At 45.1% G+C, this 15,033-nt stretch overlaps 7 protein-coding genes across 7 annotated transcripts; 3 read left to right on the forward strand and 4 right to left on the reverse strand.

Moving 5' to 3' along the window:
- The first annotated feature begins 548 nt into the window (after positions 1-548).
- Positions 549-878, forward strand: AGABI2DRAFT_239576 (pheromone-like peptide). Its single transcript, XM_006454938.1, has 2 exons — positions 549-805; positions 869-878. The coding sequence occupies exon 1, from the start codon at positions 635-637 to the stop codon at positions 764-766; it is 132 nt and encodes a 43-aa protein (XP_006455001.1). The 5' UTR covers positions 549-634; the 3' UTR covers positions 767-805; positions 869-878.
- A 2,514-nt stretch (positions 879-3,392) lies between these two features.
- AGABI2DRAFT_239607 (protein kinase) lies at positions 3,393-5,199 on the reverse strand (the record flags this gene model as incomplete). The annotated part of the gene is made up of 6 exons (XM_006454942.1): positions 3,393-3,515; positions 3,619-4,015; positions 4,064-4,181; positions 4,235-4,370; positions 4,491-4,687; positions 4,741-5,199. The coding sequence occupies 5 exons, from the start codon at positions 5,197-5,199 to the stop codon at positions 3,621-3,623; spliced, it is 1,305 nt and encodes a 434-aa protein (XP_006455005.1). The 3' UTR covers positions 3,393-3,515; positions 3,619-3,620.
- A 779-nt stretch (positions 5,200-5,978) lies between these two features.
- Positions 5,979-6,113, reverse strand: AGABI2DRAFT_239578 (pheromone-like peptide; the record flags this gene model as incomplete). The annotated part of the gene is made up of 1 exon (XM_006454939.1): positions 5,979-6,113. One exon carries the CDS (start codon positions 6,111-6,113, stop codon positions 5,979-5,981), a length of 135 nt encoding a protein of 44 aa, XP_006455002.1.
- Positions 6,114-8,435: 2,322 nt separating this feature from the next.
- On the forward strand, positions 8,436-9,779 carry AGABI2DRAFT_190109 (hypothetical protein). The gene is made up of 5 exons (XM_006454870.1): positions 8,436-8,590; positions 8,648-8,665; positions 8,715-9,066; positions 9,167-9,311; positions 9,367-9,779. The coding sequence occupies exons 2-5, from the start codon at positions 8,662-8,664 to the stop codon at positions 9,448-9,450; spliced, it is 585 nt and encodes a 194-aa protein (XP_006454933.1). The 5' UTR covers positions 8,436-8,590; positions 8,648-8,661; the 3' UTR covers positions 9,451-9,779.
- Positions 9,780-10,259: 480 nt separating this feature from the next.
- Positions 10,260-10,804, reverse strand: AGABI2DRAFT_190113 (hypothetical protein). Its single transcript, XM_006454871.1, has 2 exons — positions 10,458-10,804; positions 10,260-10,393 (listed from the first exon to the last, which is right to left on the reverse strand). Exon 1 carries the CDS (start codon positions 10,776-10,778, stop codon positions 10,503-10,505), a length of 276 nt encoding a protein of 91 aa, XP_006454934.1. The 5' UTR covers positions 10,779-10,804; the 3' UTR covers positions 10,260-10,393; positions 10,458-10,502.
- Positions 10,805-11,405: 601 nt separating this feature from the next.
- Positions 11,406-12,201, reverse strand: AGABI2DRAFT_190114 (hypothetical protein). The gene is made up of 3 exons (XM_006454872.1): positions 11,934-12,201; positions 11,776-11,868; positions 11,406-11,692 (listed from the first exon to the last, which is right to left on the reverse strand). The coding sequence occupies exons 1-3, from the start codon at positions 12,114-12,116 to the stop codon at positions 11,549-11,551; spliced, it is 420 nt and encodes a 139-aa protein (XP_006454935.1). The 5' UTR covers positions 12,117-12,201; the 3' UTR covers positions 11,406-11,548.
- A 694-nt stretch (positions 12,202-12,895) lies between these two features.
- Positions 12,896-14,725, forward strand: AGABI2DRAFT_215522 (hypothetical protein). Its single transcript, XM_006454873.1, has 7 exons — positions 12,896-12,928; positions 12,984-13,095; positions 13,148-13,298; positions 13,364-13,699; positions 13,772-14,002; positions 14,061-14,500; positions 14,565-14,725. Exons 1-7 carry the CDS (start codon positions 12,905-12,907, stop codon positions 14,579-14,581), a joined length of 1,311 nt encoding a protein of 436 aa, XP_006454936.1. The 5' UTR covers positions 12,896-12,904; the 3' UTR covers positions 14,582-14,725.
- The last annotated feature ends 308 nt before the right edge of the window (positions 14,726-15,033 follow it).

Here is a 15,033-nt window from a genome sequence, read left to right on the forward strand (position 1 = left end):
ATGTCGTCTTTCACTCAGCCCGCCATGGCCATGCCGTCTCGGACAAACACGCTTCGATTCCTATCACGCGAAATCAGCCATCCTCAATCTAGTACTAGTCTCGATTTCCCTTCTTAAGCACGAAAAAACAACCGAATTTTGAAAGAAAACACAAGACCACGTACTCGAACAAGACCACCTGCTTGGGATGAGTCCGACTCCCCTTCAAAGCACATAGATCGCCGGCGACCGTGAAAAAACTTGTCAAAGCGAGTGGGATTAGAAAGCCAAGCCTGACGCCATTTCTGTAGTGCAAACCTAAATTTCGAAACAATAAGCAGCTCAAAAAACCTTGAGAAAGGACCCTGCACAACAGATCCGGTGTATTCCAAAGTCATCTCTACACTCAGCTTGACCGCTTTTTGTTTCCGTGCTCCACATTTCAGGGTGCTTTTTAAAGCTAAGGTTCCCATTTAGAATCGGATAACCGGTCATTCTATCCTGACCTTATTGTTTCGTCCGGAAAAAGCTCTTCTCTCCGCTGGCATATTTAAAGAGGCGAGTTGCTCATGGAAGGGGACTTCAGGATCCCACTGAGCTCTAGTCCCAACTCAACAACTTCGCCCTCCCCCGTTGCTACTCAGACATATCTCAAATGGATTCCTTCTTCACCCTCTTCTCATTCACCACAACAAAAGAAGAGAACCCTGACCCCGCTGCATCTCTTCCTACCAATGAAGAGACAGGAGGAGGAGGCGGAAACGACGCATATTGCGTTATCGCTTAAATTTACAACGCTTTTTATTGGCTACCATCATCATATATGGTAAGTACTCACAACCTCACTTCGCTCAATGACCCCATTGACTTATACTACTCTCTCTCACAGGCAGCCATGATTCTATCCTTATTCGTTCGTTCAACAACCGCCCTCACTCACTCTTCGTGGCCGAGGACTCTTTTATTCTGCATCGGAATTTCAACATTTGTATTGCACTAGCATCAATAGGCATCTTCTATCTTCAGAGATCTTTTTAACGCTTCCACTCTCCACCATTTCGAAGCCGTTAAAAAATACCCTACACCCTTTTCGTTTTTCCGTGTATTAATGTGTTGCATAAACACAATCGTTTTCGCTTTCGTTGTACTTCGTAGGTGTTCATCATTTGTAGTATTGTGGATTTAGTACATTTGTCATTGTGGGTTTAATGTCAATAAATTTACTTGCGCAACTCTGATATCATGGGTCGCCTGAGAACGCCGAGTTCGCTTGTTCTTAGTTGTACACTGCACAATAGAACAATAACTTCATGATTATCTCACGACCCTGGATCTATATTCCTTCATGAGCCGGAAAGTCACCGAATAACAATAAGAATCTACGGGAGGGTCTTCAAAGCCTGAGATTACATTCCCAGCGCAATCAAATTACCCCGCATGCGCGAATTCTAGCTTCTTGCCCAATTTTGTTCAGGATGGCGCGGGGGATTCGTTGATAATAAAGCATAATAAAGCCGGCGTGGCAGGGAGACAGAGCAGAACTAGTATTTCTAGTAAAAAACGTTCACAAGACTGCCACTCAAGTGCAGTCGGTCCAGGTGTGGCAATCATTCGACAAGACCCTTATATGGTAAACGCGCAATATCATCCCAACCCCCACCGCCGGGCGCAGTCCACATTTGACTATCAGCGCCTCATCTTCAAATTTTGGACTCGGTGATAGATATACCCCGTATAACCTTGTCTGATTCTTGAAATTCTTATAATCATCTTGTGGCACACATCACGACTAGCCTAGTCGCTGTCAGGCTTTGGCTCCACCAAAAAAAGAAATTGGATAAAACAAAAGTGAAAGTGAAACTGCAACTACGCTTACAAAGACCCCCACTGTCTCTGGAGTATACCCACAATGTTGTTTAAAGTGCGCGATTTTATCTTCTTCACCTTCATTAGCGTCTACATTGTAATAATTAGTACGCGATTTCTCTTCTTCACCCATACCCCAATCACCAAACTCAACAATAAACAGTTCTTCAAGCCTGGCAAATGAATCCCCTCACCAAATTCCTACGCACCCTCAGACGCCCATCCACAGCATGGCACATCATCATAGATCCTAACCCTCGAGAGCATTTAGGTTTTCAGGTACTGCAGTGCCTCCTTATTTCCACAAATACTAGGTCATCGCTGACTATATAACAAAAAAAGCCAATTGCGCAGCCAGGTGTTTATAAGTTCACACTGAACTTATTTAGAGGCGTCTACCTTGATCGATATATTCAGGATTTCCCGTCATGTGCGTGAGTGGCTTTCATCCAGTGGAGAACTACTTTTGTCACATCTCTCAACACTGATATAATACTTGTAGCGGTGCCTCCAATATCACGTTTTGTCTACCTCCAAAGCCCCTACGTAAGTGATCATACCATCCCAATCCCTCTTGTTCAGGTTATTCAAAAGTTTGCTCGTCAGAATCCCAATGGCTCAGCATCTTCCACACAAATTTGAAAAACGAAAAAGGAGAATCAGTTCCAGACGTCTTAATCAACATTCTCGAAAAATTTCCTTCATACGATTTAGAAACAAGAGAAGGATCAAAAGCGGCAATTCATGATCTAGAAAATAGATTGAACAGTATCTCTGGTATTGCGTCATTTGAAGAGTTGGTTCAAAAACCAAGAGATCAAAAATCCGGTGCAAAACGGCCACTTGGGCGCCATAGCGGAAGATTTAGCTATATACGCCGTGGTTGTCCACCACGTCTGCGGTAGCCTTCTCCTATCCAGCCAATCTTAGTTCCATAAATTTCCTCTGTTGTTAATGCTGCATATAATATATTAAACGTTGCTATATTATTATCAGCTTGTTCTCAACTTATTATCTGATATGACAGTTTGTGCGACTACAAGGGATCAAGCAATGCTACGCTACCGAGTCCAGGTAGACCATTCAAGCAGTCGTGCAGTACTCCCCATATATATTCAGATGGAGAAGACGCTGTAGTTAACGATAGGTTCAATGACTATGGTGGCGCAAACAGGTAGCCCAACACCAAATACTACTAGTAGCCCTGAGCCTCTTACCCTCACAAGTACGATATCTTAATTCGAAAAAGGGGCCGCCTCATCTGCCGTAGCGGAGATAGTATCCAAAAAGATTAAAAATTGTATCCGAAATTGCAGCCTACACACTGGCACCTCGGATGCCAAGCTCAAAAATCGACGGGGGAACAAAAAAAAAGTTAGTAAGTTGCTTGTATACTACCCAATGTCACGGTTTTGTAAACCTGGAACTCAGATTGACGGGGTTACCTACTATGTCTCCAAAATCAGCTCAAAAAACCGCCGAATCGAAGCTCATAGTCCTAGTAGTAAAAGTGCATCAAAAACCATATATCTGAACCTCACAACCAACGCAATTAAAGCATTCTTGTTAGTCGATAAAATAAAAAAAAACGAGAGAAAAAAAACAACAAGAGTGCGGTAAGTAATACAACAACAACAAAAAAAATCGAAAAAAAGGTATATCGTCAGCACCTAAAAAAAAACCGTCATCATCAGAAAACGAAAAAAAAACATAAACATCCACCAATAAAAATATAAAAAAACCAAAAAAAAAAAAAAAAAAAAAAAAACATACATCTAATTTCCATTCAAAGCCGCCAAATGATTCTGACCCGTCGCCTTGGCACACGCATGAGAATGTTTCGGTTCCCTCCCCTGCGCCCTAACAACCGAACACACTTCAATCCCCCTGACCCATTCATGTTCCATCACCTGCTCAATAGGCCATCTCTTCTCCGGATCCGGTTCCAACATCTTTCGAATCAAACTCCTACACTGTCTGGGATTCAGATTGCTGATCGTCGGCGGATAATTGGATTGTAAAAGATTGCTCGTGTTGTGACATGCGTTAACGTATGCCGCGTATAATTGGTCGGAAGAGGGTTGAGCGGCGCGCCACGGGAGTTCTTGGAAATGGAGACAATAGTAGACAATTCCGCAGGCCCAGATGTCGACCAGACGAGCGTCATAGGCTGACAGAATGATGTGAGAAGGGATTAGAAACCGAAAGAGTGACATACGTTTGCTTAGAAATTGTTCTGGGGCAATGTAGGGTTCGCTGCCACACAACCCAGTAGACATATGAACCGTCGCCTCCCATGGCAAACGATAGACGGTCGAGGCACCATAGTCACCGATCTTATCAAAGAATGTGATTTAATACGACCGTGACGCCCAAGAGATCAACGAACCTTGATGTTTCCTTTAGAGTCAAAAAACAGGTTCTCTGGTTTGATATCCCGATGCGCAACTCCCTGACGGTGGAGATAATCAACGCCGCTCAATATTTGCCGGAAGCAACATTCGACTTCGCCAGGGCTCATCCCACTAGAGATAAAAAAAACTTTTGTCAATAAATAGAAATGAGACTAAAAATATCTCAGGTCTCGGATATGAAGGTGTCGGGGCCAGAGCGGATCATATGGAAGAGGAGGGAGTGGTACATACCCTTTCTTGATCCCCGCGTAGAGATCGCCACCAGGACAGAATTCCATGACTTCACACCAGTGCATAGCTTCATCTTGAACGAGATCGACGGTCTCGACGACATTGGGATGGTGCAAGGTGGAGGAGATGCAAAACTCTGCCGTGAGTTTCTTGACGTATTCCTTTTCGCTCTCGTTTTTGCGACGTTTGCGGAATTCCTGACAAGCTGGGGTTGGATGGCGGGGGATGGAGGAAATGAGTATAAATTAACCTTGACAGCATAGAGTTTTTCTTCTGTTCTGTCCCACTTGTGGGCGAGGCGGACGACGCTGGTGGCACCCTTGCCGATGGCGACCCTGTGGCAGACGCCGTACTTTTGGGAGAGGCTGGCTGTGCTCTCGCCAGCGGTGGATTTTGGTTTCTTGGGGCCATCGGGGACGTCTGATTCCGAGTGTTTGGAGGAGACGGATCGCTGGGAGGATTTGCGGCTGATTTTGCCTGGAGCGCCGGCGAGGAGGTCCTTGAGGTTGAACTTGTGGCCATCGCCCTTGTCGCTGTGGATGGAGGGGGTGTATTTTTTTCCAAAGTGGCCGCTCTTGTGGGGGGTGGAGGTGCTTGGGCGGCGGCTGTGGGGTGCGGTGGGGAGGGTCGAGGACGGTGCGGGGGAGAGGAGAACGGGTGGTCTGTGCGCTGGGTCGGGCTTGTCGTCCTGCTCGGGAGAGTCTGACATGGCGGTGGGTGCTAACGTGTGAGGCTCTTCATCGTCGCTCAGAAAGAGCACCCCGTCACGTGCACCCTCTCTCACTGGCCTCTCTCTCTGACTGGTCCACTTCAGTAGTCTGCTCTGCCAGCCGGTGCGCTCGTCTTCGCTGTCCCCCTTCCTTCGCCGCTGCTCACCCATCCCAACCGCCTCTGCCCCCCCACTCAATGGCGAAAATCCCGCTCGCATCAGAAACAGAATCTCACAGAAAATTCGTCATCCCCCTCCACTCTCGTCATCGCCACATTTGCTCTTCGGATCACTCACACCCCCGTCCGGGCCACCAGCCTTGTCCTTTTTTTTTTTCTTCTACGCCGTGTCGTTATTTATAGTGTGACACCGCGAATAAGTTGAAGCGCAACAACGCGGCAATCACATGATTTGTGACTCTTCGTCACTTACTTCGTTAATAACCAGGAAATAATACATTGAGCATAATACTTCTACAACCCCAGCGCCCAAATTTATACAAAAACAATATAGGAATATAATGCATAGTTCACACCACAGTCATGTGGTGAACCCCGTTAACACGTCGGGGGCAATAAATCAAAAAACAAAAAAAAAACTAATGGTTAATACAATAAAAACGCATCAGAATCAATAAAAAAAATAAATCATTTGAATTTGAAAGTCGAAGATAATGTTTGATTGCCAAAAAAATAAATCCAAGAAGAAATCGAAAAACGAACGATGAAAAAGCACTAGACGATAAAATCTGACGTCTCAAAAATGCTGCGACGACACCTTTAAGCGATAACGCAATAAACGCCACCGCCGCTATCCCCTGACCCAGTCTCCTCTTCCACCGGAATACACTCTATAGGATTCTCATCTTGGATCAAAGTCGATATGGATGAAAAGATCGCCAAGAATGAATCCATGAGTTATTGAGTGAAAATAAAGGTTTGGTTTGGTCAATGGAGAGGAGAGGTTGAAGGTTTTTTCACGGGGGGGTGAGCTGTTTTTTCTCGTCGTTCCAAATCTTCATCTCTTCGTTCTGTTTAAATACATCGAGAACCTTGCAAAAGACAATAGAGAGACCTTAAAACAAAATCACCACCCTCGGTTGTCATCTTACAAAAAACAAAAACTCAAAACCGATCGAACCCTGAATATAATTATGGAGCAAACCCCACACTCAAAAAAAGAACACAAAAGCAAAAAAGACCTCCCCCCGCAATGGACAACTCTAAGAGCAGAACTCGTCAACTTTCTCTCATACACTCTCAAAGTTGTTATTGTTCAACAAAAAGTTGATTCGATCAGCGATGCCCATGGGGATGTTTCTTCACCGGGTGGCGATTCCCTGATATAGTTAACTTTTCATTTTGTGCATGCTTGGCATTTTTGGACGTTGAACACACACCCCCGAGTCGTGTGAGATTGGTTGAAATGTCAAATTGTCTTTTTATTTATTCAAGGTCCGTTGTTCGAGCGCAACTTGGTTTGGTTCGTTCAACGCCACTTCACAAATGCAAATCTTAAATGATTAAACCACCTGGACATCCAGGGGTTTTCAATTAAGAATTTACACGGACGGCAATTCTTAAAATTGGAACAGTATGGAGACTGCGTAGCACCTCCACAGATAGTATTAGAATAAAATCGATCGCCAAGAGTGGGCTAACTATTAAGTTGAACATCGAACACGCCGATATCATTCCGAGAACACCGACCCCACCATATTTATCCCTCGCACGGTCTTTCAAAATCGGATAACGCAGAGGAACATGGACAATAAGACAATAAGAATCTACATACACGTTTTCCGTTTTCCCGATCTCGAAAAACGGTTGTCTCAAAAAACCTATTCAAGTGTAATGAACATTGACTGACTACTAACCTTGCCACTCCACCTTTTCAACGAAAAAGAGTGCCTCTGCAAAGGAGTTAACTTAGGCACCCGATCCTACCCCTTAATCCCATTCTCTTCAACACCACACCACGTACCTGAACCAAAAAAAAACCCAACCAGGCATCCCACTGTAAACCCTCAACATCGAACATTCAACATTCCCCAACAAGCTTCCCTACTCCAAAACTCCTGACAAATCTATTTTTGGAACTGTCAATGTTATACACCACTTCCACACGGACGCGAGTCTCGACCCTGAGCTTCTTGAACTATGTATAAACATAGAGATTGGCAAGGATCTAGAACGTGTTTTTGGACTCGAGGTAAGAAAGAAGAAGAAGAAGAAGAAAAGAAAAGTATGATGTTGTGCTTGTGTTGTTGTTGTTCCTTCTGACGTTTTGACCTCGGAATTCCATTGAAGAGGTCTAGTCGACATGTTTGGCTTTTGAACGAGAGGGTAAGTATTCGGTCAAAATCATCCCAATGGTCAAATCATGTCTCCTCTCAATATTATCCACGATGTCACTACGGTGTCGGTTAACTCGGTTGAGTTTGGGCGCTGAGTTATAGAAGTAGTATCGTGAAGGACAAAGTCCCCGTAAGTTCGAGGGTGGAGTAAACGGTATGCGTTTTTTCATCTTACTCGTATCTTACCTTTTTGTGTCGACGAAAATTGTGCTGTTAATCCAGTTATATCAAAATTACTTTCTACACAATCTCGCTTTCAGAGACTGAAAGTAGAAATCCTACTCACTTTACAAAATACTGTTATTCGGGAGGGATCCAGAGTAATCTACTACGCCTGCCTTCGATACTGTTCTTGGGATACAAAGGGGCCTCATTCAACCGGCTGAGTCGGAGGCTCGAAGATGGATGCGCCGTCCAGGTGACGACGATTGGCGTCGATAAACGTAATAACTTCATATCATGTGCAGACTTAACTTCGTGAATGCTTCTTGAGCCCTAAACTAATAGACGTTTCCTTTCCTTCACACTAATGAATAATGTAAGGACCATTGGATAGGGACCATCTCGGATGAAGTGGCTCGAACCCTTATCGCCGTAAGAAGCCTTAGCAGCGCTTCGTAATGGCGTCTGTCTGGCATGAGGCGTTCCATAGACTTGAGATTAGTGCTTCTGTACAATTATAATCTCCTGGACGACAACTCTAACTGAGGCCCTTGTCAGGTAGTAAAGTATCCTTATCCCTTGTGCGATAATACAATCCATGTGGTGGTGAGTGCCACATGGGCCACTCTGCTAGAACCCCGTACAAGCAAAACCTTACCTACTCCCCGCGGATTATGGTCTTAAGGACTTCTAAATGTTCAAGGTCCTGTGAGTAAGAAATCGTAAGGCACCTCATCGAGGCAAGCCGCTCTCGGCTTCAGCGGAGCTTGAAAGAGCTGTACAGCTGTTGCGAAGGTTTGGGTGGCTTTATTACGTAAGAAGTATCGCTGTGAGCATTAGTTGAGTCCCATCGTCGTTATCCTCAAGACCAAGGTGAGCTCATCGTTGCCCGTCGCTGTTCCAAACGCTAATCAAGCCCGTTGTGCTCAGACAGACAACGAACGATGGGTGAGCATTTTGCCTAGTGCAAAATCTATGCTTTCCTAATGACTAGTAGTTAATCTCCGTTCCCAAAAACGCCTGGCCGCCAGCGTCGCCGGCGTCGGCAAACGCAAAATCTGGCTCGATCCCGCTGAGCAAGCTGAGATCGGCAACGCCAACTCCCGTACACACGTCAAGAAGCTCATCAAGGATGGTCGAGTGATCGTCAAACCCACCACTGTCCACTCTCGAGCCCGCACACAAATGCTCCTAGCTGCGAAGAGGAAGGGAAGGCATACAGGCCCCGGTAAGAGAAAAGGTACCTCTGAGGCTCGTATGCCTACCAAGGTGCAGTGGATGAGGAGGCAGAGGGTGCTCCGGAGACTGTTGAGAAAGTACCGAGATGCAGGCAAAATCGATAAGCATCTGTGAGTCACACTTCTTGCCCGCCCCCGTTCTCAGCTCCGCCATAATATGTGGTGTGGTTGACGAACTCTCAGATCCATATTGACTAAAATGGCTTCACAGTTACCACTCCCTTTACCAAAAGTCAAAGGGTAACGTCTTCAAGAACAAACGTGTGCTGATGGAGTTCATCCACAAGGCCAAGGCCGAGAAAAACCGTACCAAGATCCTTTCCGACCAAATGGAGGCCCGCCGTGTCAAGAACAAGGTCTGTTGTGATTTTACACGAATTTTACGTATCTAATGATTGACGTTCGCTTCAGGCTGTTCGCGAGCGTCGCGCTGCCCGTATCGCCGAGAAGCGTCAAGCTCTGATCGCTATCGAGCACGAAGACGCTCGGGAGTAAATTGGAAGAAACCGTCATTCTACATAATTCTCTCGAAAACTCCGCTACTGTCACACATCGATTATCATTCCTCCGCTTGTCTTTACGCTCTCATGGTCTTCCATATGTACTTTTCATATGCTCTTCGGGAAAGATTATGCGCTCTTCTCCATGCTCTTGACCCTCGCACACTGAGTCAAGACCTCTCCAGTCATCTAACTTGTAACTCGCCTGACGGATTGCTTGACGTAGCACATACCCTTCCAGATAGCTTAATTCGTTTTTGACAACCCTGTTACTAGTGCCGAACACGTCGAGCAGCCTGAATTTAAGTTAGTCCACAATCCTTTACTAACGCGGTAGATTGAAGGCTCTAAACATGAAAGTCGGAACGCTAACTTTAATTTGACCGGGTGCCGCAATTACAGCTCTTTGAAAATTAACTCAGAAAGACCGTTGATGGCGGGATGACCATGTCGAAGATATTGATTCTACCGTCTAGAGCAATCTTTATATCAATAGATCGACACTTTGGACAGAATAGCGAGCGTATCTTTCGAATAGTGAAGGTGGTTATCTTTGAGGTAGGTCATGGTGAAGATAGGGCTACTCCTGAATTAGAGGGCAAAGGTCCAAATGTACTAGGTTACCTGAATGAAGTTAAAGTACAATGACCCGCAGCCACACGTAAGACGAGGATCGCGGTGTGAGAACTGTTTTTTCTTCTTAATTATTATCGACAAGTTATCAAGTTGAGAATACAGTCCTTAAACGCCTAAGCTCCAGAACAATTATTTCTCGAGAATCCATGTTATTCTTGCGCTGTACTGGAGGCGGAGAATTTTCAAGGGGCAATTTCACATAAGTACTAAAGTCACTACGCAACTACAGGCCAAAATAACCGTACTCCAGCGCAAAATATAGCCCATCCAGCATACAATTTCAACAGCCTTGCACAAAAAAATCGCTGTTAATACCAGAGACGAATCGTAAGTTACTAATGAGAATCGTAGATGAAAAGGAAAGACATACTTCCAGTCTAAACCATGGATTTACCCTCTGCAGTTGTGACCCTAGGTACGATCGCTTCCACCAAGACCCTCCAACTTTTCAGCGGCATTTTGGGATCGTCCGAGAAGACCACCACGAGTAACAGTGCCTGTGATGTCCCCAAGGGCCCCAATACCTCCACCACTGATGGTGTTTGAAACCGGTGCGAGCCCTCCATTCAATGAGCCAACTCCAGATACTCCTCCACCAGTCAGCCCTTGTAAAATGTCAAGTTGTGGAGCGGCGTAGATCATGACGGGCATAGAGAAATAAAGGAGTAGCAAGAGAGTATTGGTCATTGCTGGAATATGCTAGTGATACCAGCAGTACTGAATGGAAACTCTCCAACGTTTGAAAGAGTTTTTATAACACTTCTTGAGCAGTCGAGAAGAGCAAAGACTCCACGCCGCAAGGACTCGAGAATGGTGGATTACTTGCCTCATAAGGTCTTCCTTCTCTAGTAACGTCGGTGTGTGGCTTACAGGTTCAGGAATGGAGGGAAGAATCGAGTCTAATGGACTCGGATAGTTTCATTCACCATTATGACCGCGGACCATTCAAGCCAATTGAAACTGATTTTACCGTATATCGAGTTCTGAGGATTGGCCAGAGCGAGAGAGTATAGCAGTATTAATGCGCCATAAGGTTAGTAGACGTCGAAGTCAGTCCAGAGGTATCGTCAATGGAGTTTCAATGCCCATAACTGAGGTCGAACGCCACTTTCTCAATGGCATGATCCCCCCTATCCGCTGTAGTGTCCTTGGGTCTGGACCGTCACTCATGCGGTTCAAGGTCTTCTGTGGACAGCTTTTAAGGTACCCGTGGCTTCGAGAGATAACCGGCCACATGTTCCATTTGGCGCTAACGCTATGCGATGTTGATGCTGTGAAGTTTGAACAACAGCATTGAAAGACCAAACAAGCAGGCAATTAAACACACAGACACCGAACCATAGTAGTACACATATTATAATTGTAGTAATAATGCATCGATCTATATTACACGTGCAGGGTATAAGCTTTTTTCTTAAAAAAAAATTCTAGCGATTGAGACGAAAGGCAGCATGAAGTCAACAATCAAGCCATCCGTAGGTGCTGAGGAGATCACGAATTTCACGGTGGTCGGGCTTCATGTCTCCATTCAGCGGCGCAAAGCTCTTCTTCATCCGGGCCCCGCCCAGAGTGAAGATCACGGAGTAGAACAAACCATCACCCTATATTTCAATTACATCAATCAACATCTGATCGCAGACCTCGGTGATGGAGGTGGAAACATTGTAAAAAGAAGTCTACTCACATCCCGTGTGGGGCCTACCCGAGGGGGCGAGGTTGTTACAGTACCGAGGCACCAGGTTCCTTTTGTTGTTCGAACCCAGGCAGCGTCGCCTTTCTAAAAACACGAGTACGGTCGGAACTCAGTTTCCGCAGGTCAGAACGGGTCAGAACATTCCTTACCTCAAAAATGTAAGGTCGACCTTCGTCGAGATCGATAAGATCGTCGGAGAAATAACTATCTTCATTACTTGCATCACTCCATTGTTCAAGTTCTTCTGGAGTGGCAGCGCGTAATAGCTTTTGATTGCCTAAATGGAACTGGCCACGAGTAGATCGTGGTCTGCCGGTCATGTATTGGGGCATTGTGAGGTACAAGTTGAAAGAACTTCTAAGTATAATCCGCGGAGTGGAGAGGATTGAAGTATATGTGATGGGAGGTAGCAAGGGAGGAAAGCTTTTTGAAAGGGCGGCTGATGAGGGGGTCCTATTTTATACTCAACGGAGGGCTGTGGCGGGGTAGTGTTGCCGTTTTTGACACATTCTATTGTTAATCAAAGGGAGGAACGAAAATGGATGAGGCAGGGTTAATTACGCTTGGCCTATTAGCCTATCCTCCTTACCTTTTTGTATTTGTAAAAAAACATGTGTCCAAATCGGAGTCTTAGTAAAAAAAAAAAGCAACTGCGGCAAAGCCGGTCAAAAATTTAATGTGGCTATCTCCCAAGACCTGTTCCGGGGTATGCATCCATTCACCACACACAACTACTATACTGTTTCACAGCACCGCGCCAACATGATAGATGTCATGTATCATGAATCAAAACATGGTGTCAGTGAAATTAATCAATCGAAAGTTGATTTTGATGGAAAAACAACGAATGATGACAAGTATGCAAGAACATCAGGCAGATTACAATCTATTACAATGCACATGGCTACGCCTTGAGCCGGTCATATTGTCAAGTAATTGTCAAGTAGTTGTCAAAAACAATGACTCTTTACGGCAAAGAACAACAGCCTTTGCCTCGTGGCTGTCAGGGGAGACGGGTTCATGGACTGCTTCTATTTGGCATCATCGCCTGGACCAAACAAGATCACTGCCACGCGGGTTTGATTAATGGTTTGCTACATCCAAGCCTCATACCCTCATCATGTCTGCAACAAATTACCTCGATGTAAGCATGTTCAAATCCACGTTGATCATGCGATATTCATAGCATCTTCTATCAGCGTGCGGTGACCATCGTGCAGAAAGCCATAGAAGAGGATCAAAAGCATGAGTATGCCGAGGCCTACAAGTTTTATGGAAACGCACTGGACTTTTTCATGCTAGCGCTCAAGTGTATGCGTATTTTGTCGCATAATGTAATCGCACTGAAGTATTTCATATCTAGATGAGAAGAATGAAAGGTCCAAGTCGGTGATTCAGGGCAAAGTCAACGAGTATCTGTCACGGGCCGAGGTGCTCAAATCACACCTCTCAAATTCGTCGGAAAAGAGCCCTGTCGGCCTTGCCAATGGGAACGGAACAGCTGCAACAAAGAAGTTAGTTGAAACAAACCATCTTTCTCCTGGAGAAGACATTTCAGACACTGAATATAGATCGTTAGGAAAGATGGGGGTGATGATGATATAGATCCTGATACCAAGAAATTACGCGCCGGACTAACAGGCACTATATTGTCGGAAAAACCCAATATCAAATGGGATGATGTTGCCGGGCTGGAAGGAGCCAAGGCCTCGCTAAAGGAGGCCGTCATCTTACCTATCAAGTTTCCCCATCTGTTCACTGGAAAGCGCACACCATGGAAAGGTATCCTCTTATACGGCCCACCTGGAACGGGTAAATCTTATCTAGCAAAGGCTGTAGCAACGGAGGCAAAGAGTACGTTTTTCAGCGTCAGCTCTTCTGACCTCGTCAGTAGATGGCAAGGTGACTCGGAGCGGTACGTCTTACCTCTCTACATGTGGACTAAACACAAACATGCTGAAAATCTGATAACCTCGTGTCCGCATAGATTAGTCAAGAACTTGTTCGAGCTAGCGCGAGAGTCAAAGCCTGCAATTATTTTCATCGACGAAATCGATTCATTAGCCGGTTCCCGTAATGACACCGAAACGGAGGGTTCGCGCCGAATCAAGACGGAATTTCTAGTTCAAATGAACGGTGTGGGGCATGATGATACCGGCGTCCTTGTTCTAGGTGCTACCAATATTCCATGGCAACTCGACAATGCGATCAAACGTCGGTGAGTCACATCCTCCACTCATAATCTCATAAAGAAAAGTTAACATAACATCAATCAGATTTGAAAAAAGAATATACATACCCTTACCAGGTCCAGATGCTCGGCGTCGCATGTTTGAAATCCATATCGGTACAACCCCCTGTCAACTCGAACCTAAAGACTACCGTACACTAGCCGACAAAACTGAAGGCTATTCCGGTTCAGATATTGCTATTGTAGTCCGAGATGCCCTCATGCAACCCGTACGCAAAGTCATCGGCGCCACCCATTTCCGTCAAGTACAAGATCAAGACGAAAATGGAGAACCTAAAACGAAATGGACGCCTTGTTCTCCAGGTGCGAAAGGAGCGGTGGAGAAGGCTTGGACGGATATTGGTAGTGATGAATTGATGGAACCGTCTTTGAGGATAAAAGACTTCTTGGCCAGTCTGGAGACTACGAGACCGACTGTTACTGAAGCTGATATCAAGAAGCATGAACAATGGACTAAGGAATCCGGCAAGTGTTTTTTAATGTTCGTCGGGGAGCTCCGAGGTTAATTTTTTTTTTCGAACACTTGCAGGTAATGACGGAGCATAGCATTTTCGGACGTTCAAACTCCCCTTTGCCGCGTGCTTTTGGAATTCACTTTTTCTCTTTCTTTTGGTTTTCTTTACCCCCCCGCTTTCGATCTCATTTGTATATCTCACTTTCCTTTACAATACAATATTCGGATATTATTTTCGGAATGTTTTTTTTTTTCCATTTCTTAAGAAACTGCAGTACACATTATACGTAATTCCATATGGAAGACGTCAGAGGAGCAGGAGATGTATGAAATTAAAGAACGCACAATTGGGAAAGATGAAGGCACCAGCGATAGCAATTTTAATTAATTCATATAATAAATAACAAACAGTTATCATAATAATTACGGGGCTGAGAGTCAGCTAAAAAGGTTTTAATAAACTAAACCATCTTTTGGAGCGTTATAGAAACAACAGTATTGAAGGGGGGGAGAGAGAATGAGCGGATTGTTAAAAAAAGAGTGG

The sequence above is a fragment of the Agaricus bisporus genome, assembly GCF_000300575.1.
Source record: "Agaricus bisporus var. bisporus H97 unplaced genomic scaffold AGABI2scaffold_1, whole genome shotgun sequence".
NCBI lineage: Eukaryota > Fungi > Basidiomycota > Agaricomycetes > Agaricales > Agaricaceae > Agaricus > Agaricus bisporus.

Coding starts and splice junctions, on each gene's coding strand:
- AGABI2DRAFT_239576 (XM_006454938.1), top strand. CDS start 635: ATGGATTCCTTCTTCACCCTCTTCTCATTCACCACAACAAAAGAAGAG.
- AGABI2DRAFT_190109 (XM_006454870.1), top strand. Junction 9,067..9,166: donor GGCAAAATCGATAAGCATCT/GTGAGTCACACT, acceptor ATGGCTTCACAG/TTACCACTCCCTTTACCAAA. Junction 9,312..9,366: donor CCCGCCGTGTCAAGAACAAG/GTCTGTTGTGAT, acceptor CGTTCGCTTCAG/GCTGTTCGCGAGCGTCGCGC.
- AGABI2DRAFT_190113 (XM_006454871.1), bottom strand. CDS start 10,778: ATGACCAATACTCTCTTGCTACTCCTTTATTTCTCTATGCCCGTCATG.
- AGABI2DRAFT_190114 (XM_006454872.1), bottom strand. CDS start 12,116: ATGCCCCAATACATGACCGGCAGACCACGATCTACTCGTGGCCAGTTC. Junction 11,869..11,933: donor GTCGACCTTACATTTTTGAG/GTAAGGAATGTT, acceptor TCGTGTTTTTAG/AAAGGCGACGCTGCCTGGGT. Junction 11,693..11,775: donor GGGTAGGCCCCACACGGGAT/GTGAGTAGACTT, acceptor ATTGAAATATAG/GGTGATGGTTTGTTCTACTC.
- AGABI2DRAFT_215522 (XM_006454873.1), top strand. CDS start 12,905: ATGTCTGCAACAAATTACCTCGAT. Junction 13,299..13,363: donor GGAACAGCTGCAACAAAGAA/GTTAGTTGAAAC, acceptor ATAGATCGTTAG/GAAAGATGGGGGTGATGATG. Junction 14,003..14,060: donor GACAATGCGATCAAACGTCG/GTGAGTCACATC, acceptor AACATCAATCAG/ATTTGAAAAAAGAATATACA.